Source organism: Centruroides vittatus, unplaced genomic scaffold (assembly GCF_030686945.1).
Source record: "Centruroides vittatus isolate TY-2023 unplaced genomic scaffold, ASM3068694v2 contig_1159, whole genome shotgun sequence".
Classification (NCBI taxonomy): domain Eukaryota; kingdom Metazoa; phylum Arthropoda; class Arachnida; order Scorpiones; family Buthidae; genus Centruroides; species Centruroides vittatus.
The window spans coordinates 974,369-999,052 of record NW_027120745.1 but is presented as its reverse complement, the minus strand read 5'-3'; the positions used below and the strand labels follow the sequence as shown (position 1 = coordinate 999,052).

General features: G+C 27.8%; 1 protein-coding gene across 1 annotated transcript in view; it reads left to right on the top strand.

The window, feature by feature from the left end:
• Window positions 1–2,699: 2,699 nt before the first annotated feature.
• Window positions 2,700–24,684, top strand: part of LOC136980364 (sodium-driven chloride bicarbonate exchanger-like) — an 81,658-nt gene continuing 59,673 nt past the window's right edge. The window contains 7 exon segments of the mRNA XM_067276463.1: window positions 2,700–3,095; window positions 9,588–9,694; window positions 10,952–11,104; window positions 14,047–14,182; window positions 14,267–14,427; window positions 16,670–16,870; window positions 18,734–18,841. Of these exon segments, the coding sequence (XP_067132564.1) occupies window positions 9,610–9,694; window positions 10,952–11,104; window positions 14,047–14,182; window positions 14,267–14,427; window positions 16,670–16,870; window positions 18,734–18,841 (844 nt within the window). The 5' untranslated portion in view covers window positions 2,700–3,095; window positions 9,588–9,609.

Here is a 24,684-nt window from a genome sequence, read left to right as displayed (position 1 = left end):
TAAAAACAGTATTTATACAAATAGGAAATGTTTTACAAAAACAGAGATGTCGAAATTTCGAGTGAAATATTTGTTTCAAAGTACAGTATAATTCTTGTTAAATGTGCTTTGACTGGTTTTGAAATAACATTTCTGTATATGCACCTGTCTATGCCACCGACTCTACGTATAGAACTGATTTAATGCACTCGATTAAAATAACCTTTATACAGAAAAACAATTTTTAAATAAAATTCCCTCATATATTTATCTTCACGCGTAGCACTTATTTAGTTCGAATGACTCGTGTCTTAGTGGCATATAAATCAATATATACAGTCATTCAGTTTAATAAATAAATAAACTAACACAGAGCATAACTGAATAAGTGCATAAGTTATCTCCGCGACTGTATACTTGTCACACTGTTAACAATACAATCGCTGTTAAGTAAATCGTAAAACAATTTATATAATAATGGCACTTACTAGTTTCGTTTATTTTTCATTGTCATATACTTATTGTTAATGTTTTCGTAACAGTAATTTCATTTTAGTGTATTTCTATTCATTTTATTATTAAATGAAAAATTATTTGATAAATATTACCTTAGCTATCGATTACAGATAAATCCTACAATGTATATTATGAATCATTGTATTAATATGAATTATTTTTATCGAGTGACACCGTCAATTTATTATTATTCTGAGACAAATTCGTATATAACGGGTTGGGCGCCAGAATTTTTAAAAACGATCGATTATTTATTGTGACACGTCACAATGCCCGGCTGCAATTTTTAATCATATTTTTTTAAATTTATTTAATTTAAAATATATTCTCTCCACCTCAAATTAGTACTGGCTTGCCCCTGTACATCATACTTTTCCTGTTAGCAATAGAGTCGTGCCGGTCATCTATCTAACTCCTTTCAAAGAGAAACATTTGAATTAAAATAACGCAATTTTGAGTCAAACTCGAACATTTCTATATAGTTGATCGGATCCTTCTACCTCTAAGCTTTCCATATCTGGTCTCAAGTTTCATCTCTCTAACTTCTTTCTGAAATTAAGGAAGGACGGACAGACGACAGTGGGAATGTGTCTACAATTTTTTCAAATTGCAGTCCAATCATTTCTCTTAATTGATAGTGTCTGTGATACACTCTATGTAGAAATTTTCGAACTTAATTTACTAATAAACTCTAATTTAGAAATCTTTTATAAATTGAAGCATTGTTTTATCAAATATAAAATTCTTAAACACTAATGAATGTATACAACAATCGTAACTAAATTTGTAACGCTCACTTCTAATTATTATTATTAAAATAATACATTTTGAATGTTACTATAACTATTATTATTATTTTTTTTAACTGAACAACTATTATTCCTAGTAGTTACAAAAGTATGTTATTAACCAATTCCTGTTGAGCTTTTCGATAAGTTTGACTAGTATAACCTGTTTTCAAGTTCGTTTTTAAAAAAATTTTGCCGGGATTTAATCCTATTTTATACCGAATTATTTTGAAACTTTCCTTCTTGTTTTCGTAGAAAAATATTAAAATTCCACATCTTATTTTAAATTTCTAAAAAGTGGGGGAAAAGAATAGACTATTTGCTACATTAAAGCGATCGAGAATTACGAATTATCGAGCCGCTTGCTTTTAAATAATTTAAGAACGAACAACACACGAAACCTGTATAAACCGCTTGCAAAGAGCACGCAGTATATTGACAATTAAGCTTATAATTTATGAATAATACTGCAACGTTCGGTAGTAAATGAGAACATAATTCGTAATGTGTAGTATATTATATTTATGTATAAATAATTTATGATATTAAATACTCTTATCTGTTTCATGTGAAGTAACGAAAGAACAAGTATATCAGTTTGGTATACTGCAGTTATACGGACACATCCTTCGGGGAAGGAATGGAAGATTTTGACGTTTATCTCGTGTATCATAATTGACCGTTAAACTGATTATTTGAGATTTAATAATCTCGAATAAATTGAGATTGTTATGAAAACTGTATTATCGTGTAAAGATAAAAAATAAAAATCTAAAAATATTCTCTCGTCTCTCCATTAAATCATTTTGTTTTCAACGTACTCTACCTTATCAAAAAAATAAAAAAAAGCCGTTGTAATATCTACAGATTATGAAATAATTACGTATTATTTCTATCTGTTTTATATACTTTCCATTTAAGATAAAGAATTAATTTAAATGAAAACAAAGAGGGAGCATTTTCCAAAAATGTTAAAGACGTAAGCATTAATCCCATTGGAGAATGGAAGGATAATTAATTAAAAATTATTTTTTCGTAGCCATTTTATAGAAAATAAATTATACGGTGGAGTTTCCGTTCTATATAATATATACCCGCTGTTAAACGGGACAGTAAAGGATTTTTATAACGTCCCGATTTTAAATTCATTTAAAATTTATATAATATATTTAATACATGGAATTAAGAACCGGTAGCTGTTTTCCGGTTCTATCGAGTAATTCGGGATTGTTCTCCTCTACAGCTGGCGAGTCTCTACATCCGGGCAGAAGTGACATTATAGTGTGACGCGTGCGACACGTCGATTTTGGATTGGACGCGATGTGGCGTCATACTTGGCTCGTTGCCACGGACCAATGGAAAGACACTGCAGTGGAAAGGTAATCGTTGGTGTGCGCGCACAAGTGCCTGGGTGCATGCGCCGAGTCTATAACTAGATAATACCGTTATGCAGTCTACAACCGGTAAAGGAAGCTACGACACGCGTCTGTGTCAAATGCCGTTCGTTATAGTGTTAATACAAAAGCAATAATAATAATAATAATAATACCGTTCTGTCGAGTGGATAACAGACCGGAAGTGTCTTTTTAAACATGTGGATACGAATAAGATCGTCGGTGATCGTGGTAGACGACAGTCTGTCGAATTAAGCCTAACCGCATCACCGAGTCCTCTAATGAAAATCCAAGAACGAACATTATGGTGGAGTGGATAGACTTTTGTGCCATTTCTCATTAACACAATCATTTGTTTTTTCTTTCAAATTTTTTAAAACATCTCATCTATACATCGTCGACTGAGCTAGGTTTCCTTGTGAGTATCCGTTTGTTTCCTCTATTTTCCGGTTTTATCCCTATGTCTTCCTCTCTCTCTACTTTCTACTCACTGGAATACGTCAAAATTTATATAATTTCGCGTGCCATTTTTTATATGGGATAATATCAATTTTCGCTATTTTTTTTACCGGAAGGATACAAACAATTTTTAAGATCTTTGGGTCAGTGGATCGACCGTATTCTTATCGATCTTCAATACTTTTTGGCTATTTGCCACAGACAGAGAGAGTGAGACATCTTCAAGGTCCTCGACGATTTTTATTTTAATTGAAAGCAAATAAATAAATAATAATAATTGGTTCCAATTACGTTTATCCGCGCTTTTAGTGCTAGATTAGTATTCTCTGTAATGATTAATTAAAATAACACATAACAAACAATACACTAAAAGAGAATAACACGATAATACATTTACACACGTGGATAAATGGAAAAACATACCGGCCATATTTTAAACAAGCAATAATAGAGTGACATTAATGACACCCAATCGGGTCGATTATCAAAAAATGTATTCGTATTCACAAACTTATGTTATTGTATAAGCACATATTATCTATAAATGAATGATAAATAGTTCTCGGATATATCGATAAAGATATATGGGTAATGAATAAATACAACGATCAATACATCGAACAGATAGATATAATACTTACAATATATAATTGATTTGTATAGTTCATAAAACAGGTGCTCTATGAACTATACAACTATGTTGTATAGTTTATAAAGCCCAATTAAAATGGGTGGTAAAATACTTTGAGAAGTCGTAATCCGAGTTTGTATCTAATGGGATCAGAAAATGTCATCAAAACATCTCTCTCAATATTTATGTAACGAAACAAACAGTTAAGTAAATATAAATACGACAATCAATTTATTGAGTCACTTAATATTGGAGGTCAGACTAAATAAATTTTGGTACGGTTTTGATTACGAAAAGATGTCGAGTAATTAATTAAATGAAAAAATTTATTAGCATCCACAAAGTAGGTAATCATTAGCTAGGAATTTCATAAAATAAAGTAATATTCTGGTTGTATAACATTATTAAAACTTTTATTTTTGACATTCACTCGAACTCGCACTATCTGACTTTTGCTTTTCATGCCATTTTGACTGAAATAACTTCCTGGCTATCTGCCAGTACGATGTCTGCTGCTATTTTATGAATGGTTGGCTCCGAATACGTACAACCTTTCTATTGGTCGACTAATATTTATGCCAGCTGTCAAATTACACACCGAATATTGTTATATATTTTAGCAGTTGTATTGATCTACTAAGTTTTTATCCACCATCTAATGGAACTTTTCCCTACTTTTTACACTTAAGAATATTATACTAAAACAGTTAAAGTTAACCAGATTTCAAGTTTATGAAATATGGCAATATTAACAGCGATGTAACTGTTAATAGCGACGAACACAAATTTAGTCTTCCATTTTATATTTTACTTCCTAGTATATTAACATATAAATAATACAGTAATTGTAATTAGCGAAAAAAAATATATCACTAGGCCTATATATTAAAGTCGGATATTTTTTATATTATTGCCAATAACTTCTTCTCATTTAAAAAATAAACATATTATTATTATTATTATTTGAATTTAATTTGATTAAAATAAATGAATAAATCAAAATTTCAACGCTGTTTTCTGTTGTTAATTTTAGAAGGCATTAAATTTTCCAAAATGTTCTTTACAGCAAACAAACAAAAATGAAGTAAATCTATGCTATTTTTGGAAGACATATTCCTCTAAAATAATCAAGAATATGTATATTTAATTTCGCTTTTTAAGAACTATATTTAGTCGTTGACAGATCTTTTTGTATTGTTCTATTGTAAAAATACAAATCACTATACGTTGTAAGTTTTGATATGCCCGATTCTCGTCTTTTAATTTTTAAATATAATAACTAGACTTTTAAGAGTGTCTTTGTTTCTGCCGAATGATATAATACGGATGTTTTAAAGGCTTTTACGACCAGCCACATCGAGAAGGGTCATCGCGTCCAATTACGGTTGTTTAAAGTCTTTAAATTATACCGATGAAATTGTTATTTATAGCTCTGTTTCTTTTCCAAGCTCCAGTTTAGATTCGTTGCTTCCACCCTTTCGTATATTTTTAACAATTTTTGAAATTTTTACAAGAAATATTTTCATTATTTATTTTTTTAATATATTCAAATTCTACTAAGATGATATATTTATTAGTATATTTATTTAATTTTGTCGAGTTGTATATATATTTAAAAGACGAATTAATAATAATTTAAAGTAGGCTTTAAATGACTACGTTCTCATTGTCAGTCAGTCACGTGATTTGACGGCTTAACAGTGATGTCATTCGTCTTACATACTCGAATGTTAATCATTGTTCTCGCGTGTATAAACGAGATGATCTACATTCGTAGACTTCGACGTCATTGCAAAAACGAAAGAGAACGTTGTAAAAAAATCTTTTTAATGGTCCTATTTGGATATTTAATCCAATTAAAATTTTTAATCTTCTTACTCGACAAGATTATTCTAAATATTCCTTCTCGCACGAGATTATTTGCAGATTTATTTGTATTATTTCTAATTTGCATATTAATTTTCATTTAGTTTAAAATCGATACTTTTAGATGACGTAGTAAGTTAAACGTGCATTAAATTGTGAAGCTGTACGAAACTTGCTCTCAATTCGATCGCTATCTCCCCCACTCCATTTATTTGACCCTATAACCCGAGATACGTGTGATTTGCTATTATTGAAGAAAGTATTTTGGGAAAGTCACTTTTTATATCAGTAAAAGGAAGAAAAATTTCAAATTATCAATGAATTATATGGCATTTCTCTATGTATTTACTGTAATTCTACCATATTCAAATCTACTTATTTTGCTACAATACGTTTTATGCGAGAAATTTTTATATAATCCCGTATAAAATGTATTATACTAATTTAAGTATGCATTATTCAATTTTATTCCGTACGAACTATAAAATAAAATCGTATAATGAAATACAGGATCGAATTTATTACTTTAAAATAATTGTAAATAATATGCTTAACGTTTATATATATATATATGTATATAACCACAATACATATGAGGAAGTGTCGTTTATTTTTCGTGTTTGTGTAGAGTTGTCTGCTTACACGTTGATGAAATATTTACAAGAATAATTGCCAGTGACTTATTTGATTTTTCATATAGTTTTACGTAGGAAACATAACAGGCAAATAGAAAAAATGATCGAGAGATATCGATAAATCTAACATAATTGTTTTCTGTAAAATCTTTAACGGTTTCCGCCGACGTCGATTATAGAAAATCACGTGACTATGCCGCAGTAGTTTGTGATCGATGGATATACGGATCATGCGCACTACTTTCGAAACGTCCGCATAGGACACCGTCACCTTCAGTTTTACAAAAGTCGGATTATTTTCTATTGTAAAGGATATGCAATATCTAAATAAAAGTCATTTCAAAGTCGAAACGTATGATTTAACTTCCCCATTTAAGTGTTAATATTAACGTTGAATTAATTCCTTAATTTGGAGAAGCTCTGGAAAAAAAGAAAAATAAATTACGCTAGCATTGGTAACAATGGGTCAAACGTTATTGAGACCACGGTCACAACCCAATTTTAGCGGTATTAAACGAATGCGGATAACCGAAAGGAGGCCGCGACATTAATGACCAAGATAAAAAATACAAATTTTCTTTATTATCTAACGTTTTTATTTTACGATTGCCAGATTCTGCTTAAGTATTAATCTCGTATTATTATACTTAAAAATTTTTATTGGAAAATATAATAAAAAAAAAAACAAAAAGGTCTTTTCCTCAATGCATGGCTGCAAGCGGTGAAGTGCATTTATACTATAACTTCGAGTCAGATCAACAAATAGGTTTGTAAAAAGTTAGCGATCTTGGAACCGTTTGAAGATTCGTTCTTAGAATCGCTGGGATGGATTGTAACGAGACAAACGCCAGGTGGAATGTTTGGCAGGAGGTCTGGCAGACGACCTTGAACTCAATGAACACGTCCCTCTCGGTTCAATCTGTTACAATGGATGAAACCTGTCGTTATAGGTAATTTTCTGATTGGTCGATAGATAACAAAACATTTGTCGGTTTTATAAATCACTTGCCAGGACTTACTAGGAAGTGGACGGAAGTTATCGATCTTTGTAGTCGAACACAACAATGGATCGATATGGTACGAGACGCATTTACAAAACCGAACTGTCTTCCGGTATAAAGTCTCCCCATTTATAAGATGGCCTAGAGTCGCCTACGCCGCAGTTAGTGTTTCTATGGTAACTTTCGCCCTCTCGGATGTCTCTCTCTCTTTCTCTCTCAATGCGACAAGTGCCGTTCACACATGTTAACGTCACATCGACGTCAAGTTAGTAGCCCTTTGTGACGTCATACTTATACCGTCCATTTTTACGTTCGAATAATAGGTTTTTCTCTGCAATTACGAAATCGTGTGCTTTCCAGAAAAAGAAATATATTGAATCCGTCTTCAAATAATTGTCGTTATTGTGTTTTGAATGGGAAGGTTCTTTGTGTCGTTCTATAAAAAAATCTTTTAATAACGACAAAATACTTTCGAAATTTCAAACTCGTTGGATTGAATATGAAACTATTTAAAGAAGTATTATATACAGACTTCGCAGTTTATTTAAGAAGAATTTTATTGAATATTGACTGTGGAAAAAATAAACACTGTATTTTTTATGAACGTAAATTATTCACTACAATATTAATTTCAGACTGTCAGTAATGACTAACAGCGAGCGATAAACTGATAGTGAATGGGGACGTACTTCGATATTATATAATACGAAATCGTACTTTGATATGTTTTAAACTTTCGTCATCGAGACAAATTTCCCCCTCTTTCTTTAACGTCATTAATGAAACTTTCGTCATATCAATAACTGATAAGATTTTACTCTGAAATATCTGAATGAGTAATTTCATAGAAATAGTTAATAGGAAAGACTCTCATTCATTACAATTTCTTAGAGATGAAAACAGGAAATGAGATTAGAACAGGAAATGACGTTGTGCTACTTCTAAGGAACGGTGCGTGAAAAAGAGGGAATATCTTATATTTCGATTATTAACGTTCGTCATTAATTTATTAAGCGTCGTTATCGACGTGGAAAAAGTAGGTTCGTTTATGGGATAATTACACCGATTTAAATATAATAGTTAACAATAGTAACTATACGTTTAATTTACATATTTTCGACCTTGAGTGACGTTACGCACCTGTTGTATAGTAGTATTTGATATTTGTGAGTTGTACGACGAATATAAGTTACACGAGTGTTTCCATACGGAAGAACATCCGATATCGAGTAAAAATACTAATCGAGTATTTTAATTTAAAAATGTTTTACAAGTTTGTGGCCACACAAAATAGCATATTTATATCTTTTTATGTATAGTTATCAATTAAATATTCGCTAATCTTTACGCTACTACTGTATATCGTGCCATTAGCTTTAACAATATTTTATTTTTATGTTTTATGTTCGATTGTGTTCTCCCACAATACTTCCACTCGGCCGAAATGGGGCATTCCGGTAGTTTTCTCGTAATTCCCGGCCAATTGAATCGGTTCCAAAGGAAGAAAATTTTTTTTCCTCATTCGTGTATATTAATATGACTTTACTTTGTAAAGTTCAATTACAAAATATCCTTTTTCTTTATAAAATTTATTAAATGATTTTTAAACACAGTCGAGAAGTACAAAAATGAAATGAAAGATGGAGAATATAACGACTTTCCTTATTTTATTTACCGAACGACTTTTTAAAACTTATTTTATTATATTAATTACTTAGATTTTAGAATCGATAATTTTAAAATAATAATTAATATTTTCGTTTGGAATAATTTTTTTTTTTTTAAACAAAATTTTTAGAACGAAAGAGCGCCACTCTGTATCGATTTTTGCATTTAAGAACTCGGAGTTTCGGCTTGTAGAAATGTATCGAACGAAAGGGCAGCATATTTTGACGACATCGCTTATGCGTGGGTACGATTTGAAAATATATTAACACCTTATTGGTTAAAAAAAAGACGACAAGAAATACGTCGAATATATACAGTATTCTTAATTTGAAACGTACGACTATTTTGTTATTGAAAGTGGTGGAAATGTTTATTTTTAATGCATTATTTTCATAAAGCACGTAAAGTAGGGACGGTTGCCAGGAATTCCGACAGTCGTGGCAAGTGTACGTAACGTGTAAAATGTTCCGCTACCTGCTTATGTATTGCGTGATGGCCGTCTATCACTGCCTCGACTTAAACTTCTGTATCCGAAGAAGTGACGCAATCTTCTTTCCAGGACGTGACGTCGTCAGTCCCTCTGGCGGCGTAATGTCCATGTGCTCATCTACGTATTCTTAATTGACTATTTCTTCTGGTTTCCTTGGCAGGCCAGGTCACAATTCCCAAGTGATGGAACCTTCTGCGCCAGACGAAGCGCCTAGAGATCCCGGAGCTTTGATTACCCATCCTAGTTACACAGACCAGGATTTCGAGGGTAAGTTCTTTGTTTTAATTTATATTCCTGTGTTTATTACGCGTTTCGTACACGTGGTTTTATCGGAAGCTAATCATTTTTTTTTACATCAATACTTTCTTTAATGTAATATATATATTTATATATAATAACAATTAATTTTTTTTTCATACTTCCTTTTATTATTTTAAGGAAGTCGCGACTTTTTTTTCTTTTTTCTTTTTTAAATTTTGAAATAGAAACGGGAATTCACTGCGATGACTTATTATTTCGGTTTCTGTTTTATGTAAAAATTTTATGACAATTAACAAAAAGCCCTGGAAAATTTGGATATATTTTAAAATGAATCTTGGAAATATTAATACCTAATGTATTTATATTTATTTGATTTTAAAGGTTTTGAGGGTCTTGACATAAAAAAAAACAAAAAATTAAATGAAAATGAATTGGATCCTTTAATTATTCATATATGGCTATAATAGACAAATGCTTATTACTGTATTTGAACTGTTGACTAGCTACAATGTTTTGAATTAAATTTAAAATATATTTTAATTTTTAACAGTTAAATTTATTACAATTTAAGTTAATTGAAAAATTTTTATAAATTATTTTTAAATCATTATGTATAGAAAAATAAAAAAAAAATTTTTTTTCTTTTTACTTGTTAATGAATTTTCTAAGATTTAATTTTTATAAAATATATTATTAGAACTGTTTTAGTTTTAAAAAAATTACATTCAATATTCTTTATATAAAAAAAACTATTTTATTTAATCTTTTTGATCCAATTATATTAAATTTATTAAGGTAAAATAGTATTAATTTTAACATTATCTAAATATTTCAACAATTTTTAGTAAGAAAAGTTTCAGCAGTTTTTCAGTATCAATAGTATCTTGTATTTCTTTTAAATTTATCTTTTCATAAAGATGGAGAATTCAAGAATTTCAGGAATTATCTTTAGAAAACTTCGATTGTTGATCTATTAGTTTATTTACTTGAATCTTAAAATAATAATGTTCTTAAGTTAGATATAAATAATTTATATTTTTGGTTGTTGTTTTTATTTAAATTCCTGTGAAAAATAAATTAAACAAAAACAAATTTGTTTTCCAAATTTTAAATATTTTGATATATTAAATAAAAATCAAATATATGTAAGCAAATATTATATTTATGAATCTGTATATTTTATTTCTATTTAGACAAAATTAAATGAGAAATCAATATTTAGATGGGATGCAGTGTTTACTAATATTTATCGTAATTTTGTAGGTCACAGAGCTCACACCGTATACGTAGGCTTGCACGTTCCCGGTTATCGTAGGAGGAGTCATCATCGTCGCCATCATCGTCACCATAAAAATGGTCAAAAGAAACGAGAAGATGGGACTACCGCAGATTACAACAATGAATTCCATAAGCCAGGTTAGATTTTATTTGAAGAATAATTATTTATTGTTGATAACTTTTCCTAAATAACTAAAAGTTGTAAATAAGAAGATTGGTATTGAAATTAAATACTGTTTATTTCATTACCTGTTTAAATTGTTAGAATAGTCATTAAGATAAGAAGTATATTAAGTTTTTGATAATTTCATAAAATACTATATAATAGTGGAATCCACTTACTGATACTGTACTAATAACTGTACTGATAAATGATTGACAAAAATTTTTGTAATAAGTGGCTTCTAGTGTGTAATGTTTATCTTTATTTTTATTTCTTTCAATGAAAATTACATTAGATTTAAAATGTGGTCAAAATCATAATATTAAATTTAATTTCTTATGGAAACATTCAATGTTTATAATTTAAAAATTACGTGAATATAATATTTCGGAAAAATGTGTATTTTAGCAGAATAGTAAATTATAAAAGGATAAAAACATTTCTAAACATTTTTCTAAATAAAAATGAGACAGTAATTTAAATTTTCTGTTAATAGATTCAGTAATATTTTATTACTGAATCTATTAATTTATTCATGCAAATTAATCCTATGACAATTCAAGCATAAGACATTATGAATAATAAGAATAATAAATTTTTATTATAGAACTTACTAAAAATTCTTTAAAGATTAACCAATAGATTAACTTAAAGTTTAAATACAAATCTACTTTTAAGTTGCTTCTGTAAATCAAAATAAACAGTAATTTTATTATTTGGCAAGAAACCATTTTAAAATGTAAGAACACATTATATTAGTATTACTAGCAAATTTTAATTCAAATTTATATCATAAAGCAATAGTCTCAGTTTTTATTGAGTGGCAGAACATTTTGTAAATTTTTTATTAGCTTTTCTTTTCACACAGTTGTAAATGTGTAAAGTAAATTTTTGATTAATTTTTTATGTATATATGGATATTTTACATATCTACATACATAAAGCCCAATTTTTATAAAAAAAATTATATCTAAATTTGTCAAAACAAAAATTATGTATTGCTCAAATAGACTGGTTCCAGAAATAAATTTGATGTCAATACAAAGCGGTCTGATTTGTGAAAGTTGTTGTCAAATCCATTAAATATATTTGTTGATTTATTATGTGCTTTTACCCTAATAGTGAGGAAAAACATAGATAAACTGGATATTTAGAATCAGGAATAATCAGTGAAGAAAATAGAAATAAGTTGATGACCTAATTCAACACAAAACATAGATTATACTATAAAATTATTACAAAAAGCTTCAAAATTTAAATTTGTATAGAATTTAATTTATAAGTATACTGTACTTACTAATGTTATATTTAAAAGGTTTATAGGTTTAAATAATATTTTCTGAGACTTCTCATAGAACAGTGATTCTGAATTTATGTACTTTAACTATTCAACAGCATATCTAATTCAATTAACAGTTTATTGGAAATGCTGTCTAAGTTTGGTAATAATAAAATTAACAGTTTATTGGAAATGCTATCTTTTGGATAATTTGAATTTTTGTATTGTGTACTACAACTTTAAGATAGAATATATTTTATTTAGAAAAATTTTTACGAAAATCGGAATTTATAATGCGTTCCTTAATTCTGTTTTCTCGTTCGTGCAAATTATCTGTCTTAAAGATTAAGATGTAAAAATTTCCATTAAATTCTAGTACTTTTAAGCTTTCAAATTCATTCTTAGGGGTATCAACAGATAGCTATATAAACATACATCAGTTAGATAGCTGTAAGTGTTTGAGGAATTTGGCAAAATAAATTTGTGTGGTATTCTTTAAAGAATTTATTTTGGAATATTTAAAATAAATTTAATATTTGATTTAGAATAATAATAAACAGTTTAAATTCAAATGAAAATCTTATATTGTATAAAATAGTTTAATTCAAAATAAAAATATATTTTTCTAATGCAGTTCATTTTGGAACTAGATAACTTGTATTTTGTTTATGTTGATATTAATAACGTAACTACATTTATTAATATGTCAAATTTCAGTTTCAAATTCTAATATAAAATAATTTTAAAATATTGAATGTTTTCAATTAAACATTATGCTTGTTATATTTTGTATGATATAATTCAGTGAAAATAATTAATGTGGTTGAGGCCAAAGTTTTAAACACGAAAACGTGCACGTCAAATGTTCGGCGCCGCTTTCCTGTAAGCCTAGAAGTTTGACAATGACGTTTGGAAAGTCAGTGGAATCATGCTCGACATTCCAAACACCATTGTCAAACTTCTAGGCTTACAGGAAAGTGGTGCCGAACATCCGACGTACACGTTTTCGCATTTAAAACTTCGGCCTCAACCTCGCTATTATCTTCCAAATAGTTATTAGAATAAATGCTTATATGTAATGTATTTATTAAAATTTATTAATGTAATAATGAATTGTTAATTTAATTGTATAGAACCTTATATATTTTTAAGTTTTTGTTTTATAAAATAGCAATCAATAGAAAAACTAAAACTTCATTTTGAAGTCCAAAATTTTTTATTTTATTATTTGTATAATTTAAAATACAAATATTTTAAACTTTTTAAATGAGCAATGCTTGTATTAAAACAAACTTACATTTTAAATATTTTGAAAACTAAGTATTAAAAATTTTAAAAGTTTTCTTTTTCTTTAAGAGATAGACTATATTACAGACAAATACTGAAAAGTAAAGGTTACACATTACTTAAAAGAAAGGAATTTTATTAATTTTGATGCTTTCTTTATTCAGAAACTAATTCTGAAAGAAATTTTAAAATTAGCAGTATTAATGCTAATGTAGTTATTGTAATTTAGATTACTAGAAAACAAGTACATTTTGTTAAATTGAATTAGATGAAAAATTGAAAGCAAAATTAAAGAAACTGATTGGAAGTTCTTCAATTAGAAAAATTTTAATAAATATAAATTTTTATTAGTTACACCACCAGCAGAGCGTGTTCATTTTATTCTTGGAGAAGACGAAGATGGTACACACGAAGCTCATCCACTATTCAGTGAGATGGAAGAATTACATGGAGATGGAGATGATATGGAATGGAGAGAAACAGCAAGGTTTGTAGATGTAATTTGAAAAAGTTGTAATAATTTATAGTTTTCTATTTAACTGCTGATTTTATATAATTTTTAAATTATTAGATGGATTAAGTTTGAAGAGGACGTCGAAGAAGGCGGTAATCGATGGTCCAAACCACACGTTGCTACCATATCTTTACATTCCTTATTTGAACTCCGAAGTTGTATTTTAAATGGCACAGTTATGTTAGATATGGAAGCACAAAATTTAGAACAAATTGCTGGTAAAGTTTAATTTTATTTAGAAAATTCTTCCAAAAAATTAATAATTGATATAATTTTGCAATATGTAAATTTACAAATTCTAAATTCTAAAAAATTTTGTTCAAACATGATTTTATGAAAAATAGATTTAACATGTAATTGTAATATAGTTTATATACCATGTAAAATAAATTTAAAATGTAATAATGTCTTGGAGTACAAAAACAAATGCTAATAAATTTACACTTCATTGCTGAAATGCCTGTGGCAACTTCACAAATAATTTAGCAAGTTTTGTTATATTATTTGATTTTTTAATATTATGTTTTAGTCTTTGTTTTATTTTTAAGGAATTATTTGTGATTTTATAAAATATATATCACTTGATCAGAGTTTGAAGGAGAGAATTTTTATATGGAATGATCATCAGTTTTACTTGAAGACCTTGTACAGTACTTTAGTTATTAGTCAGTCATTTTTAAGATCTGATATTTAAGTTATATGTTCATTTGAAAAGATGCTCAAGCAGATATATATTTTTATTTAGTTGAGAATTGAATCTATTATCAATATGTACTTCATGTATTATAATTTATAATATATGACTTATTACTTATTAATTTCAAATACACATACACTCACTCATTTGCTATTGCTTTGATTTCAATATGCTGTTGACTACATTATACTATCAATTTAAAGTTGAAAATGCGCACACTTTTTTATTAACCTAAAATAATAAAAATTTATCTTTTATTGCAAATTTTATTATGATTTAAAATGTTAAAATAAGTGAAAACTATATACTTATTTATGCCTCCAGCATTCTTTCTACAATCTTTGAAATAAAAATGAATCATGTATTCAACTGTTGCATTATAAAATAATTCTGTCAAAAAATTTAAAATGTCTGGCAAATAGTCTGACTTTTAATTATATTATCATCTATAACATTATTAATGCATAAAACTGAAATAAGAACAGGATGAACAGATACGATGAAGTTTGCATATTTTGATATAAAGTATTAATATACAATGTATTATGATTTTGGAGACCTTAATAAAATGTGTCTCTTAGGGTAAAGGAAATATGATAACAGTTATTTTCTTTTATAAATAATTCTAAATAATAATATAGATAAGAAAATTGTTTTCATTTATGGAATTATCTTAACAATTATAAGATAAGATCAACCAAAACTTGCATCATGATGATGATGATGATGATAATATAATTACAATAGTATCATTGTTACAAACAGTAGTTAACAGCAAAATGGAAATTGACATATGAACATTATAGCCTATGAGGCAACTTTCATTTAGATGCTTTATCTTGTTTGATATTTATCATATATATAATAATGTGTTGCATTTTTGAGTAAATTGATGCTATCACTACACAATTTTTTAATGCATCTGTTTTTCAATAAGTAGATGCAAAGATATAGCATTTTAATTGGAAATAAAGTAGTTTGATTAAGCAAATTTGAAAGTTAAGGATAATATTCTAATTGGCCTATTTTTGTCATCATATAGTAAATCTTTAGTATTCAAATAGAAATTTTTAAAAACTCATTATTTATTGAGTCAATACTAAATAAAAAACACCTAGTTAAATTATCTTTCCATATCGTGTATAATTTATCATTTAATAACATATTATTTTTCAATCATAAATTTTATATTTGAAAATATATCTTGACATTTGGCTTGTTCTCAATGAAACTGTCAAGGTGAATTGTTATTGTTTGTTAATAAGTTTTGAGAATAATGTCTGAATTTGGTTATTTTAATTTTTAAATAATTTAACAAGTAAGATAATTATAGTGAATTACTTGTGACTTTTTAAACTTAATTATAAGGATAGTTTGTTTAATCATTTGCATTTGAAATATTTTATTAAAATTTTATTATTATACTTGCAAACAATAATAATAAATACCTGTAAATAATAATAATAATAAATACCCGTTTTATTTTAGATAACCACCGATAGACTATTTTATAAATATTTTCATAAAATACAATTCTTGCTAAACTAAAGCAGTTATGATATTGCTAGTAGTAAAGTGAAGTAAATCTTCAATGATTTTAAGACTCGTATTTTGCTTTTTGTTGAAAATGAAAAGTCACGACAAAAGTATTATGAAAAAATTTTGACTATTTTATTTATCAGTAAAAAAAATTTGATTATTTTATATTTTAATCTGTTTTTAAGTTTTTAAATTCTGAAAGTATTATTTTTATTTTTTTGCAGATCTTGTCTTAGAAAATATGGTCAATTCTGGTCAGTTACAAGCCGACTTTAGGGATCGGGTCAAGGAAGCTTTGTTAAGAAGGCATAGACATCAGCACGAAAGGAGGCACGAATGGAGTGAGAAAAGTTCTAGATTACCACTTATTCGCTCATTAGCTGAAATTGGAAGAAATTCTAGTAAAAGCATGTTTGGTTCACATAGTGAGTAAAAACTAACATTCAAACATTAAAAATTTTTTAATGTAAATAAGATATTTTTATCTAAATCTTTAAATAATTATATTAGTTTTTATTTTTTAAATATAATTTTAATACGGTTAAATTGCAAATTTAAATTTACTTTAACGTATTTTGCTTTTAGCAATATGAGCAGTTTAAATTTTTTAATAGCACTCAAGCTCATAATTTGTAATAAAAATTTAATTATTATTTAAAAAATTTAATAATCACAAAGTTGAATTGGCAAATATTTGAAACAGCTTTAAATTAATATAAAAATGGTTGGAGAAAGTTTAAAAATAGTATGTTTTTATGGGAATGATGTAAATTTTAAATTCAATATATTGATAACTTAATTTTTAAAACAAATTTAAATAATAAAAATATTTTTGTTTAGTCTAAATTACATGAAGAATTTAAGTGTAAAAATATTTCACTTAACTCTTGATTGTTTTCTTTTTGGAATCTCTACCATTAATTGAAATTATTTGAAAATATTTTTAATAGTAAAACAAAAAATATATAATTTTTATACACAAATTTATTTTAGTAGAGTGATTACTGATTAAAATATGTTTTAAAATATTGAATTCTCTATAATTAAATAACTTAAATATTATATTTCAAACACCTACATCTACATTTAATAAAAATATATATTATTATTTTTTCTGAAATAATAATAATACTCATTTATTATTATTATGTGTTTCATAGATTTTTGAAAATTTGTTTTAATGAAAAGTTTAGATTAGTCATGCACAATTAATTGTCAAATGGTTTTTGGAAATTCTTGATTTTTATGTTCTGAGAAATGTCTTAATGTGGGGATGTGAAATCTGTCCTTAAACTTTCTCTTTCCATTCTGCATGTTTTATGAATATCTTTTTTGCTATACTCTATAATTGTACATGTTTGTACATTCAGCCAATTTCTTCTTTCACTTTTGTTTATATGTAGGGTCTCCTTCCAATATTTATATAAACATGTATGTTAATATGTATAATGAAAATATCATTTTATTAACTGTTAAAGAAAAGTTAATTTTATCATTCTTATTCATTATTTTAATTGTATGATTATACAAACTCAATATCCTTTCATTTTAAATAATACTATTTCATTATAATCATTATTATTAAAATTTTAAAATTTTATTCACTAAATACTTTCATGATTATTATTAAACATAAATTTATTTATAAATAGGCACAAAAAATTTAAATATGTATTAAAGAAGTTAAAACATTAAGAAATAATTCATCATATATATATATATATATTTCTTTAAAACATTAAAAGAAAAATCACTAAAATTTAAAGTAATTTTTTATATTCAGTATTATATGTATGAAAATAAGTATTGTTTTAACAAACATTTTAAAATTGAAAAATTTGTAACAATGCATAATATATATTATCAATGTAAAATAATTTTAATGCCAATGTAAAAATTGTAATTTTATGCAACATTAAGACATAAAAAAAACAAAAACAAAAATTGACATTCATAATACTGTAGCTATTTCTGATTATTTTCATGGCAATGATTAACACTGCATATTATCTTCTGTTAAATAAGAGAGAATTGGTATTGCAGATATTAACAGAGGATTGCAATACATATGAAAGGTTTTTTTTTTTTTTTTTTTTTTTTTAAATCTTTATACAACACGAAGAATGAAGATCATTGATCCTTCCAATAATTCTTGTGTATTTAAAATAGCTATTTCTAAAACTTTATTTTGTATATATTATTATTGGAAGGAGGCCTTACTTAACAGGTAGGTTTTTCTATTTCCTTTTCCTGCTTATGCTTTGCCTTATTCTGTCCCTTGCCCACAGATTTTTTGGACATAATTGGTGGTGGGGCATCACCCCCTACCACACCCAACGCCCCATCGGCACAAGGGGAATGGAAACCACACTTCAGCAAGTACCTGGCTCTACCTGGTAATCAACCTGCAGATAGGCAGGTTTGCTAGGGAGTCCTTCCTGCTTGTCATTTGTCTTACCCCTTTGGTTAGGGTGCATGTGATTGTAATTCAATTAACAAAGCATGCTGAGGTCAAGTATATTAATATTTATTATTAAGACTGTGTTACCATCAGTGATTACCACTTTATAATAAAATGAGTTTATTTGAAATTCTGTTGAAATCAGAAAGAAGGTATTATTTAGGTTTTAAATTCTTATAAAAATATACTACAGATAAGATTCTCTTTATAAATATATTCACAAATATAAAAACAACAATAATTAACATAAGACTTGAATATAATTAATTCCATAAATTTTAAGGAATTTACTTTTACAAGAACTATCCTATTTTTATCTTTTAAAGGGAATTTTTATAGTTTTATATTTGTGATTTCTAAATTAATTTTTATACCTTCTATCATAAATTAGAAATTTTATTACAAAATTATTATTTTATTTGTAAAACAACATTTAAATATATATTTTGAGTAATTTATGAATAATAATAGGATTCATTTACTGAAGAAACCTTTATATCTGATTTCAAAATTTTTATATATTCATTATAATGTAAATATGTTTAGATTTTGTAAGAAATTATAGTTTAGACGTTTTAAATAATTGATTTAGCATGGTTTTCTTTATTTTAAATTTTTAATTATGTTCATTTTAGATAAATTTATTTTGTGCTTGATATTGTGACAAAATTATTTCCTTGCATGGTTGTTTCTTTTGTCTATCTGGATGTCAAATCTTTCAAATATTTAATGTAATTGAAAATAATAAAGCATGTATTGTTTAGTACAAATTGCATCAGTGGCGGAATTACCAGTAAGAATTATATAAAATGACGATTTGTTTCGTTCCGATACTAAAAAATAGGAGTCGTTTTAATTTTGAATTTTATTTCCGTTATATTTTCCTAATTTTAATTTAAGTAAATGTTTTGAATGTACTGTATATAATATAAGATCATTTAAACAATTTTTATTATGTACATATTTGACAAATAAATTTCTAGTGAAATAATTATGATTTTATAAGATGAAAATAATCATTTAAGTGTTAACAACTTTAAGTTAAGTTATTTATTATTACCAGAATGAGAAGAAAGAAATTTATAAGGAGAAAAAATCGATGCACTTTTATGATTTTTGTTATAAATCTGATGAATGTAATTAAAATTTTATAATTTTAGAATGAATACTAATGTTTAAAGTGTTCTTAATTCAGGAAATCACAATGGTATATTCTAATTAGCTGAATTTGAGATCATTCTTATTTATCAGTATTTTATTGTAAGTCAAGATGTCTGTGCAAAAAATAACTTTAATAGCTAATTTATATTGTTTCTATATAAATATAAATTTTACAATCTGAATCATGTATTAAATTTCTTTCATATAAATTGCTAAAAATGTAGATTTTTAAAATTTATTTTAATTTTGTAAAATGAATTTACTCAAAGTTGAATTATGAAAAACAAAGTTTTTTTAATGATTATATTATTTCAGTTTTTTCAAAAATAAACATAATTGATTTCAAATTAAGAAACTACTTAGTTATTTTAATCACATATTTCTATTAAAATTTTATTACTTATTAAAATTAAGATGGGATATAGAATAATAATAGATAGCTATGATGATGGCAACAATGTCATAGATATATTAATAGTAATAATAAGCTGTGAATGTCATGCTCATCTGGTACTGGTGTCAAGTGCTATGCTGGACTAAAGTCAAAGCATAACTACCAAAACAAGTGTAACATTAATATGTGTTATTGGTATATGCATCAACATCTAGAAACTTCCTAACAATGTGACATGTGTTCAATATTGCTGCTTTCTGTAGTGCCATGTGTGTGTTTTTATTAAGGTTTAATATTCCTTGACTTTTGTGTAGCGTGTGTGGTGCAACACGAGTAGAAGAGAGACAACAGATACAATAAATACCTTATCCATCCTCCACATTTGTCTTCTCTCTTGAGCGAGTGGAGTGTACTTGTTAATTTTCTCAGTGTGAGCAATTTTTATGTTATGAGCATTTGGAAGAGATGTCTATTACATAAGTGATCTTACTGCATTTCTCAATGAGAGTGATGTCAGTTCTATTGTGAAGAATTGTTTTATCTGTAATTTTGGCTTGTCATAGTATATTTTCTGTGTGTCATTTTTTAATACTGCCTGTGGACTATATTTGTAGGGTACTTGGGTGTTTAATAATCTCTTTATGTGAAAGCTCTTAGGCATAAGCAAATAATAAATATAATACACTATATAAATAGTCTGTTTATGCTAAGAGCTTACAACCAGAAGTTATATGTTGTTTTGTTTCTGGCAGTATGTGGCATTTTCTGCAAGAGTCATTTGTTAATGATGTATCCTTCAGGATGTGTTTTCTATAGTTTTTATGTTTATGATCTGATCTTGAATGACAATCATAAACCCCTCAGTCTCTCCAGACAACCCATAGTCATCCAATAGTTTGATGCAGTTTTGTCAAAATGGTCCTGAACCAGATCATAAGTATGCCTATTATGAAATGCCTTTTGGGCCCATGACTGCTTAATGGTGTCTGTTGTTTATGTGTTGAGCAATGTCCATGTGCTCAGAGTGTAAGTTTAAAGGTATGTGGTTACTGTCTGCCAGAGCTATAGTTTTATGTGATCTTGATGTTTTTTGTGGAAAATTCCCAGTGTCAGAATTTGTTTGTAATGCAGGCTGTAACTATATTAGTCAGGCCATGGCCACCTTCTTTATGAGAAAGAGTTAGTCTTTTTACAGATGATTTTGAATGATATTGTTTATGTTTAGTAGTGTTGTTGTTGTTTTCCTTTGGAGTTGCTTGAGATCGGTGTGTCCAGCATATAACTCTAAAATGGGTGTCCAAACTTTTTGCCGCAAGGGCCAGATTGAGATTTAAATACATTTGCGGCGGGCCACATGAATATGTGAATTAAAAAATCTCACTATGACTAAGGTAGCACTGAATTTTATTTTTTACAGTTAATTACAGATACACCAATACTAAACAAACATGGCTAAATTATACATAATTAGAAAATTATTGAAACACCAATTATAAGCAATGATTACAAATGATCATCTGATAAATTTGCCCTGTACTTTGATTTCAGGTACTTTATCCTGGAAAAAGTTTGTTTGCACATATAGGTAGTCCCAAACATAGAAATAAATTTACAAGCAAATTGCTTTAAATTTGGAAACTCTTTTGCATTCAAAAATTTGTAAAAATCGACTAAGTTCTTCCTTGTATTTATCTGTGATTTGATCATTAGCTTGAAGATTAATAATTTCCACTTGAAGCTGACTTGAAACGTCGGTAACGTTGCAGTCAAATGGATTTTGAAACAGCCAAATTTCCTTTGAATTTGTGTCAAGATCAGAAAAATCTCTTTTGAAATTCTTGTTTAAATCCGCGATGACTTACTGCAAATCTGGTTGGAAGTTGTTCATCAGTTTCTGTATTCAATTCTTCACAGCATGGGGAAATAGGTAAAATAATATTCATTCGTTCATCTGACTTTCGAGTAATATCAGCTTTGCCCTGAATGCTTTGATTTGCACGAATAAATCACAAATTAAGTCGTTTTTACCTTGGAGCTTTAAGTTCAAGTTATTCATGTGTGTCACAATATCTGCAAAAAAAGTCAACTTCCAGAGCTACTCGGCAGCCGATAAAAGTGGTTCAAGGTGATTTTTCTCCACAAGAAATACATTAATTTCATTTCTAAGCTTAAAGAACAGCAATAGCACTTTCCACAGCTAAGACATCAAACTGCAGTATAATACAAAAAGTCAGTGGACTCGGATTCAATTTGTTGGAGAAAAGATCGAAAATGGCGATGATTGAGTGCATGTGATCAAATAAAATTTATGATAGAAACAACTGGTTTCAAAATGCAGCTCATATCGACATGTTTTACACATAGTGCTTGTCGATGGATAATACAGTGCAGAAAAAATGGTACTGATGCTCTTGCACCTTCACAAGCTTTTCTAATTTGCCTAACCACACCGATGTTTGCACCAGACATGTTTCTTCCTCCATCAATTGTCACACCTTGGAACCGATTCCAGTCCAAGTTATACTTTGTCAACGTTTTGTGTACTTCTTTGAAGATATCTTCTCTAGTTGTAGTGCTGTGCATGCTGTTAACTGAGGCTAATTCTTGTGTGACATTAAGTTCATCATCAACTTCGCAAACAAAAACTAAAAGTTGTGAGGTGTCACTAACATCAGTTGATTCATCCATCGTGAGAGAATACCGAGTGAAATGCTGTGCTATACCAGTAATCTGGTGGAGAATATGTTTCCAATATCGTCAATTCGACGAGCAACAGTATTACGGGAAAGACTGATCATTTTGAAAAGTTTCAACTTTTCTGTGCACAACTCACCAACAGCTTCCATCATACACTCTTTAACGATGTTTCCATCCATAAAGGGTTTTCCTTCTTTCGCCAATAAATAAGCAATTTTCATGCTAAGGTCAATGCTTCATTTTATGATTTTTGCCTTCCTAAATAAAATTTGCTGAGTACACAAACTACGACACATTGTTTCAAATTTTTCAGTATGCTGCTTGTCCTTAAATTGTGAGCAGGTTGAAGCATGTTTTGTTTCATAATTTCGACATAAATTATATTCCTTCATTACAGCAACAGGGTCATTGCAAATTACACATACAGCTTTGCCATTCTTTGATTGTGATTGCACAAAGTATTTTATTCCCCATTCTTCATTAAAAACGCGGCACTCGTCATCAACTTTTCTTTTTCTTCTTTTCATGTTTAAACCTTAAAATAATATTAAACTTCAAAATAATTAATTTATAATACATTAAATATGAATTTACACATACCAATTTACAAATGAGTCATGCAACAGAACAGATGGCAATTCCGAGGTCAACTACAGAGATGCCACATACAATGCTCTCGATTCTTTCTTTTTTCCCCTCTATTCACTAATACAAAGACAGCCCACAGAATCTGTGTATACGTGTACCTTCGCTATTCGCCTGCCTTCATACCAGTTTGGAAGTTACCAAACAATAGCTCAAAACAATATTTTTACGACTAAATTTAAGTAAAATTTTATATATATATATATTTTTTATTTTTATTATTTTTAAAAATTAAAAATCCTTTTTTTATCAAATATTATTTTTGCATTTTTTTTCAATTTTTCGATATACATTTTTGAAAATCAAATGGGATTTGCATGAAAAAATCAGTATTTTTCAAAATCCTTGATGGGCCAGATAAAATCACCTGCTGGGCCGGGTCTGCCCTGTGGGCTGTAGTTTGGACACCTCTGCTCTAAAAGAATAAGTGAGTATGGACAATATATGTATTAATAGCTTTAATAGTATGTTTTTCATTTAAGTGTGTTCTTAGTACTGCGTGTAATCTGTTCTGGGATTCGAGTGTTAATCTTTTTTTATTTGTGCATGTTCTGTAAGTTTGGCCTGTTTGGAATCCTAAATATTTGTAAAATATTTAAGATTCCAACAGCCCTCTTCCATGGATTTGATATCTCCACTTCTGAGTACAAAGTTTACTTTCCTCAGGACTGCTTTTTCAATGTGGAGTGTTTTGCATTTGTCTAGACCAGTGGTTTTCAACCTTTTTTATCTCACGGCACACTTGAACCTATAATTAAATTTCTGCAGTAAAATTTTCCTCGGAATAAATCACGTGATTTAAAGTTTTGTTTGTAAACATTCTGTTGTCACATTACTTGCCACAACCTAATTCTTTTTGTCTATATTTTTGAGAATTACAT